Source organism: Mandrillus leucophaeus, unplaced genomic scaffold (genome assembly GCF_000951045.1).
Source record: "Mandrillus leucophaeus isolate KB7577 unplaced genomic scaffold, Mleu.le_1.0 Scaffold527, whole genome shotgun sequence".
Taxonomy (NCBI): Eukaryota; Metazoa; Chordata; class Mammalia; order Primates; family Cercopithecidae; genus Mandrillus; species Mandrillus leucophaeus.
This window is the reverse complement of record NW_012105664.1, coordinates 590,435-609,780: the sequence shown is the minus strand read 5'-3', so window position 1 is coordinate 609,780 and position 19,346 is coordinate 590,435. Positions and strand designations below refer to the sequence as shown.

The following is a 19,346-nucleotide window of genomic DNA, read 5'->3' as shown; positions in this document are numbered from 1 at the left end:
CGGAGTCTTGCAGTCACCCAGGCTGGAGTGCAGTGGCAGGATCTCAGCTCACTGCAGCCCCACCTCCCAGATTGATGCAATTCTCCCGCTTCAGCCTCCCGAGTAGCTGGGATTACAGGCACATGCCACCACACCCAACTAATTTTTGTATTTTTAGTAGAGACAGGGTTTCACCATGTTGGCCAGGTCTTGAACTCCTGGTCTCAGGTGATCCAGCCACCTTGGTCTCCCAAAGTGCTGGGATTACAGGTGGGAGCCATCGCACCCGGCCCCCCACATTTCTTTCAAAGCACCCGAGTTGAGGAGGGGAAATGGCATGGTCTGCCCAGGTGCTATTACCTGTGAATTTAAAAAGAATGATAAAACCAAATTTGAATTAAAAAAAACCTCTTTTTGAGAAGGGTCTGGCTCTGTCAACCAGGCTGGAGTGCAGTGATGTGCTCTCAGCTCACTGCAACCTCCACTTTCTGTGCTCAAATGATCCTCCAACCTCAGTCTCCTGAGTAACTGCAACTACAGGTGTGTACCACCATGCCCCGATAAATTTTTGTTATTTTTTGTAGAGATGGGTTTCACCATGTTGGCCAGGCTGGTCTTGGACTCCTGAACTCAAAGTGATCCCCTCACCTAGGCCTCCCGAAGTGTTGCGATTACAGCTGTGAGCCACCGTCCCCAGCATGAATCTGCTTTTTATCACCATATAATGTCAATTTCAATTTTAAAGTATCAGGGATATAATACACCTCCATTGGGGGGGGGGGATCAAGATATAGAACATTTCCAGCACCTTAGAGGTTTCAAGGAAATATTTTAATGCTTAATATATTATTTAATCTCACCCCAACTCTCCTTTTGCAGGGTGCTGAGAAACTCAATTGCAGTCATGTTTAAGCTCCCCTGGCCTTGTAGGGGTGTGGGAAGGACTGAATTTTGTGAGTCCTAAGGTCCTCTCTCTCAGGGATTACTTACCTCCAGGAGCGGCTGTTTCTGCCACCATTTCTCAACCATCCCTCTGGAGGGTCCTGAGCAATCTCCCACCCAGCTTCCCCCCGCCAACCCCCTCCTTTTTTCTTTTTGAGACGGAGTCTCACTCTGTTGCCCTGGCTGGAGTGCAGTGGCACAATCTGGGCTCACTGCAACCTCCACCTCCTGGGTTCAAGCGATTCTTCTGCCTCAGCCTCCCGAATAGGTGGGACTACAGGCGTGCGCCACCACACCCAGCTAATTTTTGTATTTTTAGTAGAGATGGGGTTTCACCATATTGGCCAGGCTGGTTTCAAACTCCTGACCTTGTGATCTGCCCGCCTTGGCCTCCCCAAGTGCTGGGAGTACAGGCTGAGCCACCGTGCCCGGCCTCCCCCACTTTTTTTTTTTTTGAGACAGGATCTCACTTTGTCACCCAGGCTAAAGTGCAGTGGCTTCATCAGGGCTCACTGCAGCCTCAACCTCGCCGGCGCAAGCGATCCTCCCGCCTCAGCCCTGCAAGTAGCTGGGGCTACAGGCACACATACCACACCCAGCTAATTTTTTGTAGAGATGGAGTTTCGCCATGTGGCTCAGGCTGGTTTGGAATTCCTAAGCTCAAGCGATCCACCCACCTCAGCCTCCCAGAATGCTGGGATTACAGGCGTGAGTCACCATGCCCAGCCCCAGCCTCCCTTTTGAGGCCTAAAATGGGGGAAAGAGATGCTCAAAGCCTTCAGCTCATTTTCCTGAGTCACTGGCCTGATTTCACTACAATTCCCAAGGCCTGGCAAGGTGCCCAGCCGTTCTCAAAGTTGGGTCTGCAGGTCCTCTCTTTTTAAACTACATAACTGTAGATGTTCTTTACAATGTATATGTCAACCAATGCAATATACTGCAGCAGACCGAATGCTGAAGCACATGTGACAACCTATTAGATCAGATTTTAAAAAGATTCGCAAAAGTGTAAAACAGTACCACTCCTTTATTTTGGTGGTGGGCGGGGAATGTAATGTTTACTTTTTTTTTTTTTTGAGACAGAGTCTCACTCTGTTGCCCAGGCTGGAGTGCAGTGGTGCCACCTTGGCTTAACGCAACCTCCGCTTCCTGGGTTCAAGTGATTCTCTTGCCTCAGCCTCCGGAGTAGCTGGGATTACAGGCGTGCGCCAACACACCCGGCTAATTTTTGTATTTTTAGTAGAGGCAGGGTTTCACCATGTTGGCCAGGCTGGTCTCGAACTCCTGACCTCAGGTGATCCGCCCGCCTCGGCCTCCCAAAGTGCTGGGATTACAGGCGTGAGCCACCGCGCCCGGCTGTTTACTTTTAAACGAAACAAACAACAAACTTTAAAGCATTTTAACTTACAATGTGGTAACATTGATAGCTGTAACCCCCATAAGCAAAAGCTTGGGGCCTTCATGTTTATGAGTATAAAATGGTCCTGAGACTAAGAGTTTGGGAAACGCGGTAGCTTGATGAAGCGGTGCCATTCTTGCTGCCGCATCAGTGGATTTAGGAGCAGGACGGTCGTCGGTCCTCTGCCTCACCGCCAAGCAGGAGCCTCGCGCTCCAACTGCGTCCCTCGAAGTCTTCGGGCAAAAGCGGGGCTGGGGAGTCCAGTCGTGTCGCCAAGCCACGTTTCCTCGCGTGGAATGTTGGACAATGTTCTCTACCTCACAGGACCATCGAAATGACTGCGTTGGGTATCCCCGTGACATGTACGATGAGTTAACACCCTATTCTACAGAAGAAAAAGTTGAGACTCAGAGACCCCAAGAGCTTTGCTGGGGTCCCGCGACTAAGCGGTCCCGAGACCCAGACAACCGGGCCACCCGGGCAGAGCCGGTCACTACCGGGCGCCGAAAAGCCGCCGGCTTCTCCCGCCAGCTACACATCCGGCGCCGAGGCCGGAAGCTTCTCTTCCGGTTCCCAAGACCGCGTTCCGGAAATGAGTCACTGTACCAGTACCTAAAATGGCCGCCGGCCCATCCACCGTCGCGATCAATGTAAGGAAAGTGGTCACGAACCCGGAAGTTGCCCGACTCCGTCATGGCAGGCGCCGGGGGCGTGGCTTCCGGCGGCCACAGCTTGCTAGTAGCCGCCGCAGGGTCGAGCGGGGGCGGCAGCTGACAGGCGCTCCTCCCCCGACGGCAGCGGCTGGTGCCCAGCGAGGCGGGCGGCCCCCAGCTCGCGTCCCCGCGTCCCAGCCCGCGAGGCGCCAGGGCTGCGCCTGGGCATGGAAGAGGGGAAGATGGACGAGAATGAATGGGGGTACCACGGAGAAGGCAATAAGAGCCTGGTGGTGGCCCACGCGCAGGTGAGCGGCGGACGTGCGGCGCGGGTCCGGTACCTCACTCCGACGGCCGGTATCACGCCGCCCCCAGTATCCGTTTCCCCAGCAGGGTCGGTTCGACGTCCTCCTGGTACCTTCCTCCTCCCCGGCCGGTCTCCGGAATTCCCCCCTACCCCGTGGGTTCCTCATCACCCAATATCCCCTCTCTACTGGGTCAGTCTCCCATTCCCCCAGATCCCTCTCCTGGCCGGTCTCTCGTCCCCTCAGTATTCCCGTTCCCCGTCAGAGTCAGTTCCACGGCCCCCTCCACGCCCCGTCGGTGCCGCTCTCAGCCTCACGCGGTGCCGCCTCCCGCCTGGATGCCCGCCGGACTGCCAGGCCGCAGTGGGGCGGAGGCTTAGCTGGGACAGAGGGCCCGGCCAGCACTGGAGGAAGAAGCAGAGTGCCCACAGTGCTGTTACTCTCAGCACCAAAAGAGTTCGGCCTCGTGAGACCACGAAATTGCTGTGCTGTTAATAGTAAGGGGATGTTACCCACAGGTCCCTTCTCAACCTTTTAGAATTTGAAGGGTTTCACCTGAATTCAATGAGGGTGAAAGTTTTAGAAACTGCAGTAAGATCTCGCAAAGGTGAATCCAAGAGTGAAGGATGTGGGTCTGTGTGAGGGCCCAGATCTCTTTGACCTTTTGCTGTCTGGTACAAGCACGCAGGAATGTGGCCGGCTGGAAGGGGGGAGGGGTGTGAGGGAGGCGAGGATAGGTGTCATGTAGGGAGGAGTTAGAGCATGGGTGTTAAAGGCACAGGAATCTCAGTTCTACCACTGCCTGGTGGAGGCTCAGTGTTGACATTTGTGAAGTGGAACTACTAATAGAATTCACTTTGTGGGATTGTTGGAAAGATCAGTTATGCAGGAACCCATCAAGTTATGCTTAGCAAGTGATAATTATCATCCCCTTGGACAGATAGATAAAGTGAAAATAAGAGAGGTTGAGGGCACTACCCCAGTCCAACAGCTTGTCAGGGATGATGTAGGCAGTGGAGTCCTGCCTTGCTTCCGTTGTTCCTATGCTGGATGCATTGGTCAGCTGTAGTGTAAGCTGCAAACACCCAGGTAGTCCCCAGGTTGTGCCTTTGGATTTTGTTGCTCTTTAGCACAGGGAACTAAAGAGCAGAGACTATAAACTTTGCTCAAGATCTTTAGGTGAATTAATAATGGACCAGGCTAACCTGAAGCTGTCGTTCTCTTGTGTAGTCAGCTGTTGGGGAAAGTGAGGGATATTTCCGCTTGAGTCCTGATGTTGGATTACTGTGCCGATCCCCTGAATCCTTTCCCAAAACAAATACTAATCTTCCAATTCCTTGGTAAGATTAGATGTATCTCTGCATTTTAGGTAAACCTAAGGCTTTCTTTAGTGGAGGCTGATATATTAAGTTTCAAAAGTAATGGCAGATGAAGCAGCAAGTTTCAGGCTTGGAGCAAAAGGACACCCATGTTGAAAGAGCAGAGGCTTTGACACAGTTGCCTCTGGCGCTGGGATCCCTCTGCATGTTCCCGACAAGTGCGTGTCCACCCTCTTCCCTGAGTCCACCTCCTTTCCTGAGCAGGCATCTCCAGGGCAGCCTGGCCCTACCCTGTTGCACAGCTCTGATTGTAATGCTTGTTTATTTTTATTTATCTATCTATTTAGAAATGGAGTCTCATTCTGTTGCCCAGGCTGGAGTGCAATGGCGCGATCTCGGCTCACTGCAACCTCTGCCTCCTGGGTTCAAGCAATTTTCCTGCCTCAACCTCCTGAGTAGCTGGGATCACAGGCTTGCGCCACCATGTCCAGCTAATTTTTGTATTTTTAGTAAAGATGAGGTTTCACCATGTTGGCCAGGCTGGTCTCAAACTCCTGACTTCAAGTGATCCACCCACCTCGGCCTCCCAAAGTGCTGGGATTACAGGCATGAGCCACCACACCAGGTTGATTGTTTATTTTTTCTTTCACCTTTTCAAATTTACCTACAGCCACGAGGCTATTCTAGACCTATACTATTCGTTCTTTTTTTTGAGACGGAGTCTTCCTCTGTCTCCCAGGCAGAGAGAGTGCGGTGGTGCAATCTTGGTTCACTGCAACCTCTGCCTCCTTGGTTCAAGCAATTCACCTGCCTCAGCCTCCCAAGTAGCTGGAATTACAGGCACCTGCCACCATGCCTGGCCGCTTTTTTTGTATTTTTAGTAGAGATGGGGTTTCACCATGTTAGCCAGACTGGTTTCAAACTCCGGACCTCAAATGACCCGCCCGCCTCAGCCTCCCAAAGTGCTGGGATTACAGGCGTGAGCCACTGTACCCAGTCTCATTCTTTGTTTTAAATCTAAATTTGCTTTACTGTACTCATTCCTGTTTGGTTGTTGTTTTTAGCTCATCATTTGAAATTGAAGATTATCACTGCACGTAATCTCATGAGAAAATGTTTCCCATCAAGTTAAGGTCAGATGGAGCCTGTGCCTGATATGGTAACCTGAACCAAGCTGAGCCCACCAGCTCTGCCCTGTGGTGTATTTGCTCAGGCTGTGGACCAAGGAGGAGAGAACAATTCCTGGAAGGCAGCTTTTTAGGAACTGTTGAGTTTGAGCAGCGGGTATGTGTCAGTGGGATAGAAGATGGGTGAGGGAGAACAGGAGGAGTCTGTGGTCCTGTGGATGCTGAGCATGCGCCCGGCCTCCCTGCAGCTGGGTGTGGGAGCAGGTGGACCGTGCTACTCTGCTCAACTCCTTAGATCCACCTCATTCAGTCCGAGAGAGAGGGAGGCCTTTGCCCAGTTTTTCCAGGAAAGGAGAGGGTTGCTTTCTCTGAGAGGGCATCAGCTCCTCTCAGAATTGAAATGTCCCTAATGAGTCCTGTGCTGACCCCCATCCCCTCCACCGTGAGAACATGATTCACCTTCAGCCAGCCTGAGCCGGTCCTGCAGGAGCCGAGGGTCTAGGTAAGGAGATCTGCATGGTCATTGGCTGTCAGCACTCGAAGGAGCACAGTGACGTTCTTCCTGCAGTATGCAAACATGGGATGAGAGAGAGCCTTCTGTACAGCGCAGTACTTGTAGGAAATGAGGCCTGGGGATGGAGGAGCCAGGTGTGGGCTATAGGAGGGTGTGCTCAGGGTGGGCAGGAAGGTAAACAGCAGGCCAGCCATAGAGAGGCATTTAAAGGTGTTCCTGACGGAAGGTGGTCAGCTTCCCCAAGGTCTTTCCACTCAGAGACGGCCCAGGACGATTCTCGTTTTGCCTGTCAGTTTGCATTCTGCCTCTGGGATGGTTGTGCACCTGAACTTTCCCAGGCGCAGGTAACGACGGTGTTCTCTGCCTTGTGTGGTGTGGACCCTGTGGCATGCTTGAGAGGCTCTCAGCAGCCTGGCATGTTCCCTGGTGGGTGTTTGGAACCTCAGACACTGACCCTGTGGGAGCTCCTTGGTTGGGGGAACTTCTCATCTGGGCAGTTTCCTTGTTGCAGCCTGAAGGTGCAGTGCTTGGGCTAGTGACCACATCTCAGGTTAGTGAAGTCCACAGACTGCCCCTTTATGCACTGCCACAGGATTTCTCTCCCGTGTTACGCCTGCCCCTGCCTCCTTCACCTTCAGCTTGTTGGTTTTGGCTCAGTGTCCTGTCCTGTGAAGGTCACTTTAGGTTTGGTTTGTCATTCCATCTCCTAGGTGTCTTTAGATCTGGATCATGCACTTGTCTAGGGCACTGAGCCCCTTCCAGACCACCTCAGCCTTGGGGAGCAGGGGCAGAAGGGGGCCCACTCCTGTCGTGACACTAAGCCATCATGATGTTTTCCTTCTTACTGACAGAGGTGACATGAAAGACTGCCATTTAGTTGGCTTACCAGCAAAGAACATTGATCACGTGTGGACAAAGCTGCTCACTTCCAGTTGTTCCAGTTTCGTGACCTTTCTGAGAGTCTGAGAGCTTCAGATCATTTCTGCAAATTGTTTTGGTGCCTGGGGAGTTTTGGTGTCCCTTTGGTACCTGTTTGGTGCCTGGGATATTTGTCTGGGCATTGAAGGTGAAAAGTTGAAGCAGTCAGGTGCCCTCTTACTGTTTCTCTTCTCATCTTGTGTTTTAAGATTTCTGGTCCATAGATCATATATATATACATATACATATATATGTGTGTGTGTGTATATATATACTTTTTTGCCATACAGCATTATTTTGTATATCAAAATTTTAATAATTTAGATGATTATTTTGTAGTGGATGGATTAAGTCATTCGTATGAAGACCTGTTTACAATGTTATGTGGAAAAAGCAGGTTACAAAAGAAGATGCATAACGTGGTTATAATTACAAAATGATGGGAAGAAAATACATGAAAATGTTCTAAGTGGCTGTGACTGGTAGTATCCTGAATTGCTTTTACTTTTCTTTTGTTTTTTAAGTGTTTTCTAGATTTCCTGCAATGGATAGGTATGATACTCAGGAAAAAGATTAATTTTTAAAAAGTTCATACTCTTTGATTTACTAATTTCTGTTCTAGTAGTCCGTTCTAAGAGATAATTAGAAATGTAAATAAAGATCTTGTACACAAAGATATCCATTACAGAATCACTTAGAACAGGTTAAGTGGAAAGCCATTGTGCAGTCCTGCAGGGCTGTTAACTGGGCCATACTTCCTACTGTGGATGCTGGAAGCACATACCTTTATGTTCTCTGTTTTTTTCCGACCATATAACATATGCCAAGCCTTTGGCCGCTCCCTTTTACAATTTTTAGCTGGACCTAGTTGAAATAGTCTTAGCTTTCTGTTACTGCCAGCATTTTGTTTAAACCAGTGATGTATTCTGCATTTGGGATTTTTAATGGCGTTCTGGGCTGACGCAGCTGATGTGGCTTCTTTCCTAGTGAGGTTCCTTCTCGTCTCAGCTGAGCTCATTGGAGAGCTGTGCTTGTGGCTCGCTCTTTGTTTATTCCCATCTTTGTATCTGCAGTTGCGTGCTGAGGTCTGCTTTTTGGTGACTGTCAGCCTGTGACGGTGCCTCTCGTGCACAGGGGTTTGTCGGTTTGGCCTTGGCTCACCTCCTACTTTTACACCTTCTGAGGTGACACAGCCACTTTCCTTCAGCCTTACTGAGCCTCCTTCTTGGTCAGAATTCAGTCAGAGTGAAGCTCCCCAGTGACTTCCTCTGTCTTCTGAGAACTGCTATCCAGGAGGGTGAGAAAAGCATCACTGCTGTGTCTGCAGAGAGCAAGGCTGTGCCTAGGGCCCGGCCACTCCTGCCTTGTTGCCAAGCAGTTGGGAGATCTGAGGGCCAGGGCTTGTTCACACTTCCCTGTGGCCCTCACTGTGGGCCTCTAGGCAGCTCTGCTTCCTTTTACAGGTGGCCAGGCTTTCTGTGCCTGTAGGGTCAGCCCCACACACCAGATGTGCCCATCCCCACAGGCCTCCCCATGTTCTGAGTGTTGTGTGCGTGGCTGGCCTCCCCCATGGCCCACACCTGCGCCTGCTTCAGTCCTGCAGAGGACACCATGAGGTCAGGATGGAGTTGTTGAGGCTTGAGAAGGATGTGCCCCATACGGGTTGGACAAGGGGCCAGCACCTACTGCTCCCTGCCCACCGGCTGTCTCCAGTCTGGCCTCCTTGCTCTTGCCTGCCGAGTACTGGGCTCCCATCCTCCACAGGTATCTTGGCAATGTCACATCTTCATCCCGTGTCAAATGGGCTTTGGATTTCTGTCTGAGGCCACGCATTCCCAGTGAAGCCAAGCTCACCCTTGGGAGCACCTCCTGTTGGAGCCCAGTACCGTAAGCCCTGCTTCTTGTTCCCTCCATGGTCCTACGCGTACTGGACGTCCCTTTCTGGGTTGCAGAGGTGGACTTCGGCACCTCCTGCCCCCAGTGACTGACAGACCCTGGGCAGCCTTCCTGTGGCTGGGACAGAGCTGGAGCTGGAGCTGCGGGGGTGAGGTGAGGAGGGTCTACAGGGAGGGCAGCCTCTTGAGACTGGACATTTGGGATCCCCCATGGCCCCTGCCTGGGAGTCATCTTCACAGTTCAGGAGAAGCTGGAGCTGAGCGTTGCTTCTAGAAGGCTGGGGCAGCATCCTGAGGGGTGACCCCTGCTGCTGTTCTCTTTTTCTATCTTCCCTTCCCACAAAAGTCGTCTGATCTCAGCTTCAGTTTATCTCCTCAGCCTGATGGAAGACTTGACCTTGGTCCTTGTCCTTTGACCGATCTCTGGAACAGCTGGTTTTGTGAGTGATACCCCTCCAGAGTGAGTCCTCCGTGGGTGACAGGAAAGTCTCTCCTCATCTGTCCTGAGAGGCTCTTCTAGTTAGTAGCTTTAATTCCACCCGTGAGGTGCCCCCTCAGGCTTCCCATTGGCAGGTGTCCCTTTTAATGTATTAGGGTTTTTGTGGCCGCCTATTTTTATTTAACACCAATTGTTGCTTCTCTCTGAAAATATAGAATATCAGAAGGAAGGAAGTGGAAAACACCCAGTATTTCTCTATGAAGAGAACAACTTTTGTTAACACTTTGGCGCACTTTCTTCTAGTCTTTTTCTACTTATTGTCAAGCATCGCTTCGCACCAGGGATGCACTCTGAGAGCTGCATTGTTAGGTGATGATGTCATATGAACACACCTAGATGGTAGAGCCTGCCTCACGCCCAGGCTGTATGGGGCAGCCTGTGGCTCCCAGTCCTCAGTCCTAGTCCTCAGACCCATGCAGCATGGTTCTGGACTGAGTGCTGCAGGCCGTTGGGACACAATGGGAAGTGTCTCATGGGAAGTGGGACACAATGGGAATCTAAACGTAGAAACTGTGGTATTATAATCCTATGGGACACACCATTGTTTCATGCAGTCCATCGCTGACCCAAGTGTCGTTATGTGATCCATGACTGTATTTTGCTTTTATTAGGTAGTTAAGAATACTACGTATCTGTTTCTGTTTTGGGATTTTTTCCACTTAATTTTATAGCACAAATATGTAGAAACTCCTCATGCACGTCTTGCAGGATGCTCAGGGGTTCCCAGTGTTGCGTTGGCCGTCTTCGTGGGTGGGTTTTGCCGAAAGTCTTCGTACACACGTCTTTGGGCTTCTGCTGCTCAGGCCGGGCTCTTGGGTGAATCAGGCTCCTTGGCACATGTTGCAAATCGCTTTCCACACGGCCGTGCCGCCTGCCCTGCCACTGCAGCCCAGGAAGGGATTTTTATCGAAGTGCTTTTTGCCACTTTTGTAAGTGACAAGTTGTGTCCCTTAACTTTTTAAATCTTGGGGTTATTTAGTGTGTGTGTATAAATGCATCACTCCTCTTGTTCTTCCTATTGCTTGGTGTTTTTGACTTGTTAAAATCCTTGATTTTCATCGAATTTTCCAAGGCAGTAGCTTTCCTGTTACCAAGAATGAAGGTGCAGCTTGGGCCTTGGTCTAGCATTGCTCTTGTTAAGAAACACCCCAGCCCTCAGACTGCAGAAGTGTCAAGTTCTTCCCTTGCAATCTTAACCCTTTTGCTTCACTTTTTTTTGTTTTTTGAGAGGGAGTTTCGCTCTTGTTGCCCAGGCTGGAGTGCAATGGCGCAATCTTGGCTCACCGCAACCTCCGCCTGCTGGGTTCAAGCGATTCTGCTTCAGCCTCCTGAGTAGCTGGGATTACAGGTGTGCGTCACCACGCCTGGCTAATTTTGTATTTTTAGTAGAGACAGGGTTTCTCCATGTTGGTCAGGCTGGTCTTGAACTCCCCACCTCAGGTGATCCGCCTGCCTGGGCCTCCCAAAGTACTGGGATTACAGGCATGAGCCACCGTGCCTGGCCCTTTTTCTTCACTTTCAACATTTTATTCTAGACGTTAAGAAGAAAGTAAGCTTCAAATATCTGGTTTCGGATACTTTTTGAAAGAGGAATAGTATCATCATCTCCGTAGCTGGTAAAGATGTGGTGAGCTGGCAGGAGCTCAAAGCCTGCTGGGGTGTTGGTTCTTGCCCCCTCCTTCATGGGAAATCTCCCAGGTGGCTGTGTTCACCCCCCTTCCCCAGCCATGGGTGCCCCTTGGACTCATTGTGTCTTTCTGCTAATGAGAGCTGCTACGGTGTGTTTTCACCTGTTTCCTGCCAGCTGCCTGCATGAGGGGAGTAGGGCCCTATGGCCTATGCATTACTGAAGCCCTCAGCCTGGCACATCTTGGGGACCACCCACCTCAGCCAGCCCAGCCTGATCAGGCGCCTCACATGGGGCAGTTGGCATGGGCCGTAGAGGATAGGTGAGCTGAATGTGTCTGAGTTTTGGTATTAATGGAAACTGGCTGATGCTGTGGTTCCCCTGGGGGTGTGTGGGTGGATAGATTTCTCGTGATAGTTTTTGGATCATAAATGGGTGGGTGGAGAAAGCAGTTTCCCTTGAAATGGACGAATCATTGTATTCAGGTTTCCTTGGTTGGCTGTGGCTCTTGGGCTCCGTAATGGGAAGGGATAGCAGGAGATTTCCCGTGAGTGACAGCAGGGAGGTCAAGCCACTGTGTGTGGATGTGGTGATGGAGGAAATGTGAGGAAGGGGCTGGGAGGGCTGAGCAGGAGGGCCGCTTTGGGCTTCTCTGCCCAGGCTTGGAAGGCTTGTGTCCATGCCCTCTCCTGGGGGCAGCACAGTACCCAATGCCCCCAGCCCCTGCTGGTGACTCAGTAGCAGCGAGGAGCCTGGCCACCAGAAAGACGCTGAGAACCTCCCAGGGTCCAGGCCCTCCTCTAAACTTGGCTTCACCCCACGTGATCTTCCCTCATTCTGTAAACCGGGACTCAGTTGCCCACCTTAGAGGGAGAGACGGCTGGAGATGATGGACTTTAGGAGTGTATCGTGGGCCCTGAAGCACTGGTACTAGCACCTGCTGGCTATTGCAATAATAATTAATAAGTGCTAGCGGGAAGAGTGGTGTTACTTTATTATCCACAAGGACTGAGGCCTAAGGCCTGCAATCACTTAGGCTGACATCTTTTTCTCCTGGGACCTGTGTATGGTTTTTCTTCGTATAGTGCCCTGTTCAACTTATTTTTAAAAATTTTTTCTTCATAAGCCAGATAATGGCTTTCTGAATTATACTTTACGTGAGTAGTTTGTATGTAATAATCATAGGAAATTTATAATTTCCATTTATAAATAGACAGAAAAGACCAGTTGTTCCCGCCTTTCCTGGCAACAGAGTGGCAGGGAACTTTGGAAAGCTGAGTCCGTATTAGCAGGTGAATGCTGCCAGGGGAGGGGGTCCTATGTTCTTGTAGTTGGCATTTCTCTTCATGGGCCCACTGAGCTCCTTCCTCTGAGGCTACAGTGGGGAATTTCTGCGAAGAGAAAGCTCGTGTGTCTCGGCCTGGTGTGTCTCGGCCTGGCGTCACCCTGCCCAGGACTGCTCAGGACTGCTTTGCTACAAAAGTCCATTGTGCAGCTTATGAGTTAGTTCTGAGAAACCGAGAGAGGCCTTGCTTTCCTGTAGGTGCCGCAGAGCTCTCTGCATGCAGTCTGGCAGGTGAGTAAGCTTGGTCCCTGTGGGTGGCGGGGTTTGCCCTGTGTGAGGGACAGGGTGAGAGCTTGCACCATGGCAGCCTGGGTCAGTTTACACTAATCAGGGATTTAATGTAATATATTTTCTTATTGTGTTGATTTTCAAGCATGACCCTCAATCACACTTACACATCACTAGCAGGGCATCGCTGAATGCCTGCCATCGGTGGAGAGCTATACTGTGTTTGGTGCCTAATTGTTGGAGGGCGGGTCAGGCACACTCAAATAGCACACACCATCATGTGTGGGTGAGGAGCAAACACACTTTTAGGGGAGCGAGCTTCTGGAGAGCTGTCGAAAGTTGGGACTTCTGTCGATCAACTTCTGCCTTTCCTTAAATTGGGGTGGAATTATAGTTCCATTAAAATGATCCTTAGCCAGTCGATTCCCATGATTGATTGTTGATGCCTGCCTTCAGCTTGGGAGGGGACAGCGGTAGCATGCATGCCTTGATCTTGGCTTCCCCAGGTCTCAGCTTGGGGCTCAAGGAGGGGACAGCTATCTGCAGCACAGCGAGCCAGGAGCATGGCACTGGCTGGGAACTGGAGCTCAGTCGGAGGAGCCCAGGGGGCCGGGAGCCTGGGATTTAAGAGCAACAACGTACATTGTCTAAATAGGGCTGTGGGGAGCGGGCGGGGGAGTCTGGCTTGGTCTCCATAGGGCCTTTGTTGCTCCTTAGGCATCTTTTGATCTAGAAAATGGCCCTTTCTAAGCCGTCTTCAGTGCAGCCTGCTTCCTCCCTCCTGCTTAGGCTTTGCCCTGTGGCCTCAGCAGGGGCGCTACCCAGGGTGTTGGACCCCCCCCACCCTTGCACTGCAGCTAGAGCCCCTCCCAGGCGCGTTCTCCTTCGTACATATGATATATGTTCTTAGAATGTATTTTTTGAACATTTAACAAATTGAAATATTCAAAATAAAGATAAATTAAAAAGAAGTTATCATAATCATTGCTACTTGGAGATGTTGTTAAACTTATGCCGAATGTCCTTTCAGACCTTTTGATGTAGACACATCATACTTATCTTATTTAAACATTTTTATTTTAAAAACTTGAAGTGTAACAAATCTACAGAAAAGTACTCAGATCATGGGTATAGCTTAATTATCACAAAGTAAGCGGACCCGTAATCCTCTGACCAGTCCCTTCTAGAACCTTCCTCGGCAACTGTTCATGCACACCCAAGGGGTGGGCACAAGGGGTCAGTGTTACCTGTTTTTTGAGCTTTATATAAATAGAATTACACCCATATGTGTGTGTGTGCACGTGTGTTTCTCTTTTTATGAAAATTGGCTCATTCCATAAGCCCTGTTTGGTAGCTTTTTTCATTTAGCAGTATGTGATGACCACACGTCTGTGTCTGTAAATACTGATCTTTCTTATCAGTCATTGACTGGTATTACATGGTTTGAAATGTGTGCCACTGTGTTTAAACCATCTCATTGTTGGGCATTTAGGTTATTTCCATTTTATTTCTTTCCTTAAGATCAAGTCCTGGGAGGGGCTGGTGGGTCAGAGGCTGGAGGTTCCTGGTTGTCCCGCTGCCCAGTGTGCCCTCGCTGGGTCCCAGCCCTGGCCTCTCTGCCCTGGGGGCTTCCCAGCCTCCTTGCCGTGGAGCCTCACTGTGGGCTTTGTCCCCTGAGGATGGGACCCCCAAACTGACCGACACCTTGTGCCTTGGCTTTGAGCAAATACTCATCAGATGTGTGTTATTTTCTAACAGCGCTGTGTCGTGCTGCGGTTTCTGAAGTTTCCTCCAAATAGGAAGAAGGTAAGGTGGGTGGGTTTTCACCCCGACATTACATCAATTACTTAAGAAAACTCTGATTTCTTTTTTCCGATGTAGAAATATTGATGCTAATTGTAGGATTCAAAGATGATACAAGCATTCAGTGCAGGAAGTGGTGTGTCCATCATTCCTGATGTAAAACTGACTGGGCCCAGCATGTTGACCTGTGTGTCACTGTGGTAGTCCATGTGGCCCTCAGCCAGGAGCTGCCCTAGCCTGGCACGTAGGTCCTGCTCAGAGGGCCCTGCTTGTGGCGAGGACCCCAGGACCAGGCAACCTTTGCCTTGCCGAATTCCTTAGCACCTGCTGCCTCAGTTTCCCCATCTGTGGAATTGTATCTATGAAAATAGAGTCTCCAGTGCTGTGGTAGACAGTCTGTGTTAAACATTGCGGTGGAAGGGAGTTGTTAGGTTTCTTTTCTGTGAGTCATCCAAGCAAAATGCCATGGACCACCCGTAAAAAAGCATTGCCCTTTCGTTTTTGACCACTGAGTTGCAACTTTCTGTGCAAATCTCTGTCGGTCCTGGGGTGCATACTGAGTCGCAGAGGCTTCCTGCATTAATGGCCCTTCTCTGCTCCCTATCTGATGTGTGTGGGTCCTGTGAGGGGACACATGCAGCTGAGCTGGGGGTGAGCTCCTGGACGGTGGCTGTTCCACTGTGGGGCAGGCAGAGGCTGGCTTGGGCGAGGGTAAGGGGGTGATGAGTCACTGCCCCTTGAGGGCTCCTGGGAGACGGCAGGTTGGAGCATCTGAGGTAGAGGTCATAGAAAGGGAGGCCGGGGGGTTGTGGTGGGTGGAGGTGACAGCTGCTGCGTGGGCACAATAGAAAGAGGGGAGAGAGCCATGGGAGAAAGCTGCTGTTGGTGGGGCCACAGTGGGTGTGGGGTCGGGGTGGGCAGGCAGGGGAGGATAGGAAGGCCCCACTGTCTTCCGGTTTCTGCCTCAGCTGCTGAAGAGAAACAGGCCAAGGTGGTTTTGGTTTGTGGAATGCATCCCATGGAAACAAAGTCCCTGTGGCTGCCTCCAGCCTTCTCTGTCTCCTTCTTTGCTGAATTCAGTGGCTGCAGAGCCCAAACCATCCTGACCTTGACTCCCCCAAGGCCTGGCCTCTGTGGACCCTGTCAGATCTGTGTCCACAGATGTGAGCGGGGCAGTGTCTGCCAGCAGTTGGCTACATTTCCTCTGTAAACGACATAATGTGACACACTGTGTGATCAGTGGAGACTTGAGTGGTCACTTTCTGTTGACCAGGGGGTCTTTTTCTTTTTTGAGACAGAGTCTCGCCCTGCCGCCCAGGCTGGAGTGCAGTGGTACGGTCTCGGCTCACCGCAACCTCTGCCTCCAGGGTTCAAGTGATTCTCCTGCCTCAGTCTCCTGAGTAGCTAGGATTACAGGTGCCTGCCACCACGCCTGGCTAATTTTTGTATTTTTAGTAGAAACAGGATTTCACCATGTTGACCAGGCTAGTCTTGAACTCCTGACCTCAGGTGATCCGCCTGGCTCGACCTCCCAAAGTGCTGGGATTACAGGTGTGAGCCACTGTGCCTGGCCAGGGTTTTTTTTTTGTCAGAAGCTGTGACCGCAGCTGTACCGGGCTACTGGGTGTGTTCTGGAGTTTTCTGTCAGGCTTAGTTCGGACTGGTTTTGTTGCACAGCCACGGGACACCTGCACGTGCTGTGACCGTGTGGGCAGCAGGTTCTCCAGAGGCTACGGGGGCACAGGGCAACTGCACAGTCCTGGGACCTTCTCGAGCATGAGCCAGGCACTGGGCACCTCCGGGCCTGCCCTGGATGAGCACCCACAAAGGCAAGTGCCCCGCAGGGAGCAGCAAGACTGCCAGGCCAGCCTTTGTGGATGTCTTCCAGGAGCAACCTACCAGGGGCCCTCTGGGCTTCTCACCTTTGAGACAGGTTGAGGGACATGGGGATGATTTCTGTCTCAACCAGTTTCATCACCTTACTGATTCTTTAAGAACCTCTGACTGGGGAAAGAATATTCTACATTTAGAGGCTAAAGAGTAAAATCTTTTTAGAGATTGAGATGTGAGATGTCAGAGGTTTTCAAAGTCACATTCCTTGGAAGGCACGTTTAGGGGCTGCTTTGGGAGAAGGGCAGACGGGAGGCGGCAGCAGTGCGGTCCTCAGACTGCTACCTTCCCAAGTCTGGGCTGGGGAGGGTGGCATGGCTGGGGAGGGATGCTGGTGAGGCGGGGCACTGGGGACCTTCCCCTGGGTCTGAGGGCCGTCACTCGGGTTCTGTCTGTGGCTGGGACGTCCCCGCTGCTTGTGGCAGAGTCTGTAGTGGTTTTTGCCTCTCCCCTCAAGCAAGGCTCCATCGGGAGGTCCCATCATGAAGGCTTTCTTGTGGTTGTCTCTTACAGACCTCGGAAGAGATATTTCAACACCTGCAGAACATAGTGGACTTTGGCAAAAATGTCATGAAGGAGTTTTTGGGGGAGAACTATGTTCATTGTGGGGTAAGTGCTTTTTATTCATGTCTGAATTCTTGGGTATGTTTTGCGTCAATACTGCCAACTTCCCGGTGATCTTCTGGAACTTTGTGGTTAATGATAACCCGCATCCAGCTAGTCTCCAAGTGTTTCTCATTTGCTGTGCTGGGTGGCAGCGGAGCGGCTACTGCAGTTTCTCTTTCCTAGCTGAGAAGCCTGGGGTTCAGAGGGCCCACATGAGCCCCTGCTGCCCAGGACCCGTCTCTGCTGGCCCCCCTGGAGGCGCCTGCAGGGTGAGGGCTCTTGAGCAGCATCCAGTGCCACTAAGCCTCAAGGAATGGCTTTGCTCTCTGCCCCTGGGCACCTTTGAACACAGGACGCCCAACATGGGAGGGTGGCAGGGCCTGCTGGGGCCATCCTGGGTGCGGCTCATCACACCCAGGAAGGGCCTTAGCTGCTCAATGAATGTTAAAAGCTGGGATTTAGAGAAAAGCTGTGGGAGCCTCTGGGTGTTGCCACCTGTGCTGGGATCTGTGGGAATGGGACCAGGGTTGCCAGCCCTGGCTCACCTCTTGCCTGGGGCTGTGCTCTGAGCAGATCTGTGATTTTGAGGCCTGGACAGGCCCCTGGGCCCCACCCTTCTCCAGCCGCTGTGGGTGCGTGACTTTTCTCCAGCCTGTTCACTGCACTGTCGTGGTGTTGGCAGCATTTGGAGGTCCCCTGTTAGGAAGATTCATGCAGTTTTTTCCCCTGGGCATATCCCTTGGACGGTTCTGTGCTGTGACCAGTTTTCTCCTTGAGGAAGGAACATTCTTAGAGGCGAGATCCACCAGAAGCCTGTGTGACCGGAGGACTCATGTGGTGATGGCCCTTGTTGGCCAGGGGCATGGGATTAGACTCGAGGTCCCTTGGCTACCTGGTGGGGTGAGCGCTGGGGACTACTCTGAGGGAAGGGACAGGACGGGGAGCATTTCCAGCAATCAGCAGTCTGGCTCTGGGTTTGTCATCAGTGGGAAGGGTCACAGTAAATGAACCCACAGCAAACAGGGCTCAACCCACAAGGCTGCCTGTGAGTGCATTTCCTCCGCCTTAAGATACCGACAAAGTGAAGCAGAGCTTGTTTGCGCTGCAGGTGAGCGTGTCCCAGTAGGATGCTGCTGGGCTCTGGCGCAGTGGGAAAGTGGGCAGAGCCCATTTCAGGCTGACGATGTCCCCCTCAGGGTGGCTGCGTCTGCAGGGCCACACAGGGCCACGTGAGGGAAGAACAGAGGTGTGGGCGAGTTGGGCAAAGTGCAGCGTTTCCCTCCTGCTGGCTGTGAGGCAAGATACAACCAGCCCTGTGATGGCAGAGACAGAGACAGGGACAGCCACACCCTGGCTCCTGGCCCTGCCCGGTGGGTGTGACGCTGGTCTGGGCCTGTCTCCAGTGCTGGGTCTGGGAGCTGGAGAGTTTAGGAAATGGGGAAGGGGCAGAAGCTGCTTGTCTTGTTCCTCCACTGTTGCTACTTACATACTGGAGGAACCTGAAGGCTCGGAAGTTCCAGCTTGCTGCTGCTGTGGGCCAAATCCTGGTGAGGTTGGGCGCTCTCTGGCGCCAGCCTCAGCTCTGTTGGAACCTCATATGCTGACAGTTAGTTCTGTGCTGTGGCCCAGTTTTCAGGCAGGGGACATGAGGAGTGAAGGGACAGCCAGGCTGGCGGCTCCTTGTCCCTCTGAGCAGTTGTCCCTTTGCCATTTAGAGGGTGACGCCTGGAGGTCCTCCCACATCTCAGCACCCAGGTTACAGGAGTTCTGTGGGAATTCCAGGGGACAGTCCAGGAGGGGACTTCTGTGGGCTTTCCCTCTGGTCCTCTTAGGTGAAAGCCTTGTGCAGGAGCTGGTTGGTGCGTCCTCACATGGTTGGATGGTGGTATGGTCCACACTCGCCAATGTAGTTGGACTTGTAAGAGGATGCTTACTGTCAGTATTTGTTTGTTTTTGTTTTCTATCTTGCTCTGTCACCCAGGCTGGAGTGCAGTGGTGCGATCATGGCTCACTGCAGCCTCGACCTCCCAGACTCAAGTGATTCTCCTGTCTCAGACCCCCGCCCGAGTAGCTGGGACTACTGGTGTGCACCACCACACCCAGCTAATTTTAGTTTTTTTTTTTTTTTTTTTGTGGGAACTGGGTTTCACCACGTTGGGCAGGCTGGTCTCGAACTCTTGGGCTCAAGTGATCAGCCTGCCTTGTCCTCCCAAAGTGCTGGGATTAGAGGTGTGAGCCACTGTACCAGGCCAGCATTTTATTTTGACTTTAAACACAGATATGCTTATTATAAAATC

At 51.6% G+C, this 19,346-nt stretch overlaps 1 protein-coding gene across 1 annotated transcript in view; it reads left to right on the top strand.

Moving 5' to 3' along the window:
* The first annotated feature begins 2,923 nt into the window (after window positions 1-2,923).
* IPPK (inositol 1,3,4,5,6-pentakisphosphate 2-kinase) overlaps window positions 2,924-19,346 on the top strand; it is a 69,181-nt gene continuing 52,758 nt past the window's right edge. The window contains exons 1-3 of the mRNA XM_011996847.1: window positions 2,924-3,281; window positions 14,509-14,556; window positions 16,957-17,052. Coding sequence (XP_011852237.1) covers window positions 3,201-3,281; window positions 14,509-14,556; window positions 16,957-17,052 — 225 coding nt within the window. The 5' untranslated portion in view covers window positions 2,924-3,200. The remainder of the gene's footprint in view (window positions 3,282-14,508; window positions 14,557-16,956; window positions 17,053-19,346) is intronic.